At 46.9% G+C, this 10,000-nt stretch overlaps 2 protein-coding genes across 3 annotated transcripts in view; one reads left to right on the forward strand and one right to left on the reverse strand.

Moving 5' to 3' along the window:
• The window catches only part of tuft1a (tuftelin 1a), a 15,876-nt gene extending 7,997 nt beyond the window's left edge, over positions 1-7,879 (forward strand). The window contains exons 2-12 of the mRNA XM_035530798.2: positions 294-362; positions 2,566-2,664; positions 2,854-2,940; positions 3,020-3,088; positions 3,289-3,372; positions 5,025-5,135; positions 5,238-5,461; positions 5,618-5,723; positions 6,013-6,096; positions 6,215-6,309; positions 6,388-7,879. Of these exons, the coding sequence (XP_035386691.1) occupies positions 294-362; positions 2,566-2,664; positions 2,854-2,940; positions 3,020-3,088; positions 3,289-3,372; positions 5,025-5,135; positions 5,238-5,461; positions 5,618-5,723; positions 6,013-6,096; positions 6,215-6,309; positions 6,388-6,460 (1,101 nt within the window). The 3' untranslated portion in view covers positions 6,461-7,879. The remainder of the gene's footprint in view (positions 1-293; positions 363-2,565; positions 2,665-2,853; positions 2,941-3,019; positions 3,089-3,288; positions 3,373-5,024; positions 5,136-5,237; positions 5,462-5,617; positions 5,724-6,012; positions 6,097-6,214; positions 6,310-6,387) is intronic.
• A 484-nt stretch (positions 7,880-8,363) lies between these two features.
• ltap1 (lipid transport auxiliary protein 1) overlaps positions 8,364-10,000 on the reverse strand; it is an 11,419-nt gene continuing 9,782 nt past the window's right edge. For both annotated transcript variants that reach the window (XM_027005888.3, XM_081696258.1), the window contains exons 6-7: positions 9,946-10,000; positions 8,364-9,843 (exon numbers count right to left, since the gene is read on the reverse strand). The exon at positions 9,946-10,000 is cut by the window's right edge and continues 4 nt beyond it. In XM_027005888.3, the coding sequence (XP_026861689.1) occupies positions 9,606-9,843; positions 9,946-10,000 (293 nt within the window). In that variant the 3' untranslated portion in view covers positions 8,364-9,605. The remainder of the gene's footprint in view (positions 9,844-9,945) is intronic.

The following is a 10,000-nucleotide window of genomic DNA, read 5'->3' on the forward strand; positions in this document are numbered from 1 at the left end:
TAAACAGAGCGTCCTGTGTGTTAAACTGTGTGTGAGACACTGGCAGATGTAATTCATCTTTTCATTCTTTCCCTTTCTTAAAGTAGGGTATGACATTCAGACAACTGGCTTCTATTCTCTCTCTCTCTCGCTCTTTCTCTTTCACTCTGCCTAGCTCTCTCTCTCTAGGGGTTTTTACTCAGTTTCTCACATTTTCCTCTCCTCCCTATAGATCCCTCCTCCCCTCTTTCTCTCAGCTCTCAGTAACGTTCCTCTCCTCCCTCATTCACGTCCTGCTGCTTGCTGTGTTTCAGGAGGGACGACGTCGCCTCAGACTCACCTTACATGAGCAGAGCCCACAAAAGCCACCGACTGGAGGAAAGGTAAGACTACACACACACACACACACACCACACATTGGAAGATGAGGAACGTTGTAAAACACAAAGGAGTTCCTGGAGTGGGTTGCTGTGGCACACGGCTGGATGGTCATTGTCTGTTCTCCGGCTGTCCGAACGCTGTTTGTTGAGGTCATGGCGTTACGCTGGCTGGGTTCACACACACCTCCAGTGTGGAGCAGTGAAACGCTTCTCTGATTGGCAAATTTATGCTTCTGTTGAGCGTGTCTCCTAACCTCTTGTAATGCCCTATCTCTGCATAGATCACTTCTCACGTTTCAGTTCTGTCTCCAGAAGCGTGAGCCTCCTACACAAGACTCCCATGGTGGACCACTTAGCCTTTGTTTTGGCTTCCAGCCTCACCTAACCCACTACCACCTCCTACCCCCTCCTACCACCTCCTACCCCTCACTACCCATCCCCACCTCCTACCCCTCACTACCCATCCCCACCTCCTACCCCTCACTACCACCTCCTACCCCTCACTACCCCCACTACCACCTCCTACCCCCTCCTACCACCTCCAACCCCCCACTACCCCCACTACCTCCCCACCACCTCCTACCCCCTCCTACCACCTCCTACCCCTCACTACCCATCCCCCCCTACCCCTCACTACTCCCCCTACCACCTCCTACCCCACACTACCTGCCCACCACCTCCTACCCCCTCCTACCACCTCCTACCCCTCACTACCCCCACTACCACCTCCTACCCCTCACTACCCATCCCCACCTCCTACCCCTCACTACCCCCCTACCCTCTCCTACCCCTCACTACCCCCACTACCACCTCCTACCCCCTCCTACCACCTCCAACCCCCCACTACCCCCCACTACCTCCCCACCACCTCCTACCACCTCCTACCCCTCACTACCCATCCCCCCTACCCCTCACTACTCCCCCTACCACCTCCTACCCCACACTACCTGCCCACCACCTCCTACCCCCTCCTACCACCTCCTACCCCTCACTACCCCCCCTACCCTCTCCTACCCCTCACTACCCCCCCTACCACCTCCTACCCCACACTACCTGCCCACCACCTCCTACCCCCTCCTACCACCTCCTACCCCTCACTACCCCCACTACCACCTCCTACCCCTCACTACCCCCCCTACCCCCTCCTACCCCTCACTACCCATCCCCACCTCCTACCCCTCACTACCACCTCCTACCCCACATTACCCCCCCACCACCTCCTACCCCCCACTACCCCCTTCTGCTCTCTCTTGCTTTGTGTCGTGTACTGTGTTTAAAGATGTTTGAGCAGGATCATTAGGGACAGTCGGCTTTCTGGGAAATGTCTCTGATTTGCAAACGTTTTACACCTAAAAAGTTTCTCTAAATCCTGGTGATGTTTGTACCGGAGGCCTCTGAGAGTGTGCTTTATCATTGAGTATTATTACTGGAGTGTTACAGGGTAGTGTTGAGTATTATTACTGGAGTGTTACATGGTAGTGTTGAGTATTATTACTGGAGTGTTACATGGTAGTGTTGAGTATTATTACTGGAGTGTTACAGGGTAGTGTTGAGTATTATTACTGGAGTGTTGCATGGTAGTGTTGAGTATTATTACTGGAGTGTTACGGGGTAGTGTTGAGTATTATTACTGGAGTGTTACAGGGTAGTGTTGAGTATTATTACTGGAGTGTTACAGGGTAGTGTTGAGTATTATTACTGGAGTGTTGCATGGTAGTGTTGAGTATTATTACTGGAGTGTTACGGGGTAGTGTTGAGTATTATTACTGGAGTGTTACAGGGTAGTGTTGAGTATTATTACTGGAGTGTTACAGGGTAGTGTTGAGTATTATTACTGGAGTGTTGCATGGTAGTGTTGAGTATTATTACTGGAGTGTTACGGGGTAGTGTTGAGTATTATTACTGGAGTGTTACAGGGTAGTGTTGAGTATTATTACTGGAGTGTTACAGGGTAGTGTTGAGTATTATTACTGGAGTGTTACAGGGTAGTGTTGAGTATTATTACCTGGGCTCCAAATATCCACGCTGGCATCATATACCCTGAAGCAGAGGAACCCCAGCTGCCTTAACATCTGAAAATCTCACCACACATGATTTCACTGCAATCAAGTCCTGTGTGTTTCACAACAGACCCACAACAGAACATTTGGGGCAGCGTCTTTACTCATGCGTCTGTGATTCATGTAACCCACCCCCTCTGTTCCAGCCCATTGGTAGAGCGTTTGCCTTGGTTCAGCCGGCCAATGAGAGGCAGCCTCTGAAGACACAGCCAATCAAACCAGAAGAGAAGGTTGAAGTCATAAAGGTGAGCAGGTTTTCCTGGCATTGAAGTGAAAGTATGTGTTGTGATGTCATTGAGGGGGTGGAGTCACACCCAACCCTGCCTTCCTGAGAATATGTTCTTGATTAGATCACTTTCACGATTTGGAAACTTGGAATGATTTCTCATGTGTGTGTGTGTGTGTGTGTGTGTGTGTGTGTGTGTGTGTGTTAGGTCTATCTGGAGGCACGGAGACAGGAACAGGCAGACAGTGAAGAGAGTCTGAAAATGCTCTCACAAGAGGTGTCACAAATCCAGGAGGTCAGCAGAAGTGTGTGTGTGTGTGTGTGTGTGTGTGTGTACAGAGTGAGACAGGGCTAACAGCATTGTGTCTTTTCAGGTGAGATACTGTCTGAAATCCCTGAGGGAGCAGATGGCTGCAAAGACCAACCACAGAACAGAACACAAGGTATGAGCACATGTGTCCCTACGAGAGCAGGCAGGAGTGTCGGCCCCTGGCCTGGAGGAGACAATTATTCTCTCTCTCCCTCATTCTCAAATCTCTGTATCTCTGTCCTTCACTCTCTGTCTCTCTCTGTGTGTCTCTCTGTCCTCTCTGTGTCTCTCTGTCTCTCTGATCCTCAATCTGTCTCTCTCTCTCTCCTTCAGTTGCTGTTAACTCAGAATGGTCTCGGTGAAGAGACTGGACCCCTGCCAACATCTGCATTAACATGGGATAGTGAGGACAACCAGGTAAGGTGCTTTAGCATGGGATTATCATTTTACACACACACACTCACACACACACACTCACACACACACACACACACACACTCACACACACACACACACACACACTCACTCACACACTCACACACTCACACACTCTCACACACACACACACACACACACACACACACACACACACACACACACACACACACACACACATCTCTTTTTGTCCTTGTAAAATCACTGGCATGCTGTAATAAAAAAAAATGTGAGCCAGGACATTTGTCATCCTTTAGACACTTGAAAGCGCTCTGTGTTAATGTGCACTGTGTTAAGGCTCTGTGTTAATGTGCACTGTGTTAATGTGCACTGTGTTAAGGCTCTGTGTTAATGTGCACTGTGTTAAGGCTCTGTGTTAAGGCTCTGTGTTAATGTGCACTGTGTTAAGGCTATGTGTTAATGTGCACTATGTTAATGTGCACTGTGTTAAGGCTCCGTGTTAATGCGCACAATGTTATTGTGCACCGTGTTAAGGCTCTGTGTTAATGTGCTCTGTGTTAATGTGCACTGTGTTAAGGTTCTGTGTTAGTGTGCACTATGTTAATGTGCACTGTGTTAAGGCTCTGTGTTAATGTGTTTTGCATTCTATTAATTTCTCTTAATTTGTGCAGAACACACACATACTGAAGTGTACCTGTTCAACCAGAGTGCACCACTGTGTGAGCACACTTTAACTGGCCCACCGTGTTTCGCTAATGAAGACATTGCCATGCCAACCATCCTCAGAAAAGCTTTTCTGTGTCTCGTTTTTTTGTTTGCAGTGTTTGTAGTGCCTGACAAAGCCCCTGGTATTCCAGAACATGATTTGAATAAGCTGTGTCAGAGAGGTGTGTGCATATGTGTGTGTGTGTGTGTGTGTGTGTGTGTGTGTGTGTGTGTGTGTGTGTGTGTGTGTGTGTGTGTGTGTGTGTGTGAGCTTCCTGAACTTTAGTTCTGATGGGAAAGTGAGTGAATTATTTCAGCCCTGCTACTGCACGTCAGTGGAAGCCACACCCTGATAATTCATAAACACACACACACACACTCACACACACACACACACACACACACACACACACACACACACACACACACACACACACACACACTCACACACACTCACACACACACACACACACACACACACACACACTCACACACACACACACACACTCACACACACACACACACACTCACACACACACACACACACACCCACCCCTCCTTCTTTGCTCTTCCTTTCTGCTCTCTAATTTGAGTCTATAAATATCCTCCAGGAGAAAATGTGCTGCGTGGAAGGGAGGGTTCAGAATGCAGAGTTGTTTGGTTATTGTTATTGTGTCTGTTGCTTCAGCTACAGTGGTCTGTTCTGAGCCTGTATTTCACGAGTCTGCATAACTAACATGGAACATAAAAGATGTAAACACACCTGTGACTCAAACACGCGCTGCTCCAAACCATCAGCTGAATTTAACATCAATTCATTTTGTTACATTTTCTTGATTCTCTCCTTGTTTTCTTTTTCTACTCTCTCTCTCGCTCTCCCTCGTTCTCTCCCTCTCTCCCCTACTCTCTCTCTTCCCTACTCTTTCTCTCTCTCTCCCTCTGTCTCCCTCTCTCCTTTCCTTTCTCAGAATGAAGAGAGCGAGGAGGACCCCGCCAGGATGAGAGAGGTTAGCCGGCGTCTCTACTCTCAACTCCAGGAGGCAGAAAGGAGGCACCAGGAGGAGAGAGAGAAGCTCCAGGTATGTTCAGCCTGACCTCTGACCCCACGTCCCCTCTCCCGCACTTTCTCCCTGGTCTCGTTCTTTCTCAGATGTCTCTCATGTTTCTCTTGCGCATCTCAGGCAGAGGCTTGTCAGTATAAAAGGGAGCTCTCCGAGCAGAGCAAGCGTCTGAAGCAGGCCCATGACTCCGCCCAGCAGCAGGACCAACAAATCAGAGAACTCCAGCGCCTGATGGGCGGGATGGAACAGGAGAGCTCTTCCCTGAGGGAGGAGCTTCTGATCAGGGAGGCAAAGCTTCTCCAGCTGCAGGAGCTGAAGGAGGAGGCCGAAGCCAGTAGGGAGAGGTGAGGGGAGCCCTGTCCTGTGGACCCTGACACCCTTCTGAAGGGCTGCGGGTCAACAGATGGTGCGAGTGTGTGGTGCACATTGAATGGTCAGATGTCTGTGTGTGTTGGTCAGCTGGTCATTGGGGTGGCTGGTAAGTTGTGTGTGTTCTGCAGACTGGAGGAACTGGAGAAGGAGAATGCCATCCTGAGAGAAAAGATCCACCACCTGGATGACATGTTGAAGAGCCAACAGAGGAAACTCAGACAGATGATTGAGCAGGTATACAAGCACACGCGCACACACATACGCGCATGCACACACGCATGAGCACACACACGCACGAGTGCGCACGCACACACGCATGAGCAAACGCACATACACTCACATGCGCACGCACACACGGATGAGCATACACACACACACACACTCGCACACACACTCGCACACACACTCACACACACACACACACAAACACACACACACAAACACAAACACACACACTCACACACACAGACACACACACACACACTGGTACTGCTACACTGTAGAGTTCTTATCTCCCCTCCAGCTGCAGAACTCTCGTATGCTGATTCAGGAGCGCGACCGTGTCATCAAAGATCTGGAGGAGAAAGTAGCCTTCCTAGAGGCAGAGGTGTGTGTGTGTGTGTGTGTGTGTGTGTATACAAACACACACAGATGTGTGTGTGTATGTTTCAGATGCATTTCTTCTGTATTTCCTCATGTATTAATTCTATAATTTGATGTATCAGAACAAACAGATGCGTGACCAGATGGACTACCTCCTTGATGGTCAAAGGTCAAGCTCACATCTGCTGCCAGATCACAATGCCCAGATTGTTTACAGGTAACAAACACACCCCCACCCACCCTCTCCGAGTGACATCACACCTGCATGCGGATGACAGCTTTATCTTCTTTACAGTAAACCCCTCAAGCCGTCCACTCAAAGCAGTAAGAGTCTGCCCTTCATCAAAGTGATAGAGATCAAATCCTGAACGCTCCTATGGCAGCGTTGCTATGGGGATGCTGTGACAACAGCACAATCGTTCACCATCCATGCGCCACGGCAACGTGCAGCACGGCGCAGCTTTACGGCTTTGACGTCTGACTGGCTGACTACAGACGCTTGTTACCACAGCAGCTCATCACGACCTGCCGTGGCTAATTTCTTTATTAACACGCAAGTAGGGAACTTTGGTTGTGGGTGGGCGTGAACAGTACGGTGTCAGTTCCCACGTGTTTTTTAGCATGTTAACTCTCACCTAAATGGAAGTGTGATCTTAGGTGTGGTTCAGAACAGAGTAAGATCTATTCAAATGAAGTACAACAGCTAAAGCTAAAATGGAACTAACAGTCCAACCCAACCAGACCAGTCGAGCTAACAGAAAAACAGACTACAGCTTTACCCCCGTGAACACAATAAGGCCCAATCTCTCAACCTCTCTCTCTCTGAGGTTTCAGGTATTTGATACGTGTTCTCTCTCTCTCTCTCTCTCTCTCTCATTTGATACGTGCTCTCTCTCAACCCGGCAGTCAGCATTAAATATTAATCATTTGAAACCCTTGACATGAGGTCAGGCTGAGCTGTAGGAAGAAGAGATTTCAATGAGGGAACAAAGTGTAAAATGAAGTCGTAATGAAGGAACTCTACAGGAGCGTTACAGACCAGGTCTACACGAGTCCTACTTACAGCTGAAGTGCAAAACGCCTCAGCTGCAACTTCAAAGTGTCCTGGTTTTTAAATTATCACGCTAAGCCCAGAGGTCTTTAAATGACTAAACCCAGAGGTGTTTAGCCAGACAACTGTTTAAACATCTCGCTAAACTGAGACAAGGCGCTTAAATAGTCTCGCTAAACCCACATTCGAATGCACAAGCCTGTTTACAGATATCTCCATGGTAACCCGTGGCGATGAGACTGTGGTTTGTTTTGTTCTGTTGAAAGGCAGAGAGTGCCACTGGTGTATCAGGGACTGGTTTTCCAGGTCCCACTCTGGGATGTGGGTAGTTTGACTAGTGAGGAGTTTCAGGTGTGTCAGTTTAGATTCCGTGCCTCCTGCTCCGATACCGAGGATACACCCTGCTGGCAGTATCAAGAATTTCCATCACAGTCCAACAAAAGCAAATAAAACAATTCCTCCCACTGACATATGGTAGTACTGAAGCTAATGTATTCAGTTCATTTCAGTTCCCTGATGTTTCATCTGTCTGTGAGTTTCACAACATAAGTTTTTAAAAATTGTTTTTCTTCTGTAAATGGCCGTAAAAACACATCACTGCTGCACATTCTGTTCTTTATTTAATATTAAAAACTATTTTTGTAGTGAAACCTTTGACTGCTTTTAGAATTAAATGCAACATATATTTATATAAGATGACCTTTTTGGCTATTTGAATAAAGTGATCTGAAAGCTTTGTGTTGACGTTTCTTCCTTCATAGTGTGCGTGTTTTAGCATTACTGTTTGACTTGACGTGTGGACCCACCCCACTAACCTGAGAGTCCGGATCCACCACATGCTAATATTTAGGTGCTACCTAAATATCCCAACCAGGACACTGCAGCTGACACAAGAACCAGGCATTTACACACACACACATACCCACATATACCCATACATACATTTTATATATACACACAAATTGTGTACGTGTGTGTGTGTGTGTGTGTGTGTGTGTGTGTGTGTGTGTGTGTGTGTATGTATATATATATATATATATATATATTTATATATAAATAAAATATACATACATACATACTTACATATATATATATATCAAAATAAGGATCCTAGCAGAAATACAGCTGCCAGTCTATTTCTTGATTTCAAACATGGTGACTTCCTAAGGAAATCCAATGTCTGAGTTGGACTTTTAAACAAATTTACATCAGAACAACAATCAGTTTCTAACTGATTATTTTTTTATAAATGTTTCTGCTACAAACAAGAAACTTTGATGTAACTGTAATATATTAATATAGTAAATTGGAGATAAAGAAGCAGGCACCCAGACATCACAACAGACAATTATTATAACTACCACCTACAACAGTATAATAAAAAAAAATGAATTTAAAGAATTTATGATCATTTTAAAAGTACTGGAACCAAAAACAATGTTGTCATGAAGTATTCCTAATGGTCAATATTTGGTCACAATATTTGTGTTATGCACCAACAGCTGAACTAGTTCAAACGTTAACACACTAATATTGAATCATTACTGGTGAATAATTAAAGTCAGAAAGTGTCCTTTAAGAAGTCTGTTATGCATGGCTCTCTTTCTTCACAGAAATCCCTCAGCTCCACGTTACTGAGTAAGCGTTGGTCAGCTCTCTGAGGTAGGCCCTTACAGCACTACCACATAGCGCCATCTAGTGGCGAAGGAAGATTCCTCTGCACGTTTACACGCGTGGATGCAATAGGAGAAATAATGTCGACTGGAGGAAAAACGACGATGATGTATTTGGCGCCAAATCCAATTCAGTGCGATGTACTCTGTTCAGCTCTGCCACTTTAGGGTTTTGAATAGAGCCCACTGGTTTTCTGACTGGTTCCCACATTACTGTTGTTGATGCAGAACAAGCACAGACGCATAACAAGCATAAACGCTCTTCTTGTCTTGGTAACACCAGGGCCTTCTTACTATAATAAATCAATTCCTTGGTCAGAGTCTTCTCAGCTTATTTGGAAGTGCCGTATTTAACATTTATATTTTTCCCTCAGACAAGTCCTAATATCCCTTGGTATGGTCTCTTGGTCATAGTTCCCACAGGCAGCTTTGACTGAGGAATGCTGAGAAATATTGGCAGTGAATTCTCCTTACAGGTGTAACACCGACAAAACACTTTAAGTAGCTAATTCTGTAGTTAACAAAAAAAGCAAACACTTTTACACCATGACTGCCAAGGAGGAACTTTTAGAGCATCCCTCCCTCTCTCCGCTGAAAGATTATCAGAGTATCTCACAGACTTCATCTTCAAGCATAATCACAGTCTCCCAGGCTTCAACCATCTTACATAGCTGAGATATGAGGAAATAATCTCATTCTCCCTCATGCTAACCACAGCTACACTGCTCCAGACAGCGTGCCCAAGGCCTGCTGGTGTGGTGGTCCTAGCGCACCGCTGGGCCAGCGCTCCTAAAGTGTGCTCTCCAGTGTGTTGTAGTTGTCCTTGAAGTTCTTCAGCTCTAGGAAGTGCTTTGGCCTCTTGCTTCGCTGGCCAGACGACGGCAGGTAGGTTACCTGGATGGTGGAGGCTGAGGACGGACCAGGCGAGGACGGACCCGGCGAGGACGGACCGGGCAAGCTGGTCAGATCCTTGGCCGCTAACTGGTGCTGCTGCATCAGATTGCTGGATCTGGAGTGGGCCTTTACACTGGGTGGGGGGTGTGGGGGTGTGAGATGAGAATAACAGGGGTGTGTGAGATGGCACCAGCATGAGTGGATCAGGAGAGGAAAGAAGCAGAACTCCACTCACACTGCAGTCAGTTCATCCAGGTCTTCTCTGTACTTCAGAAGCTCAACTTCACCAA

The sequence above is a fragment of the Electrophorus electricus genome, chromosome 14, assembly GCF_041902795.1.
Source record: "Electrophorus electricus isolate QZ-2024a chromosome 14, ASM4190279v1, whole genome shotgun sequence".
Lineage (NCBI taxonomy): Eukaryota > Metazoa > Chordata > Actinopteri > Gymnotiformes > Gymnotidae > Electrophorus > Electrophorus electricus.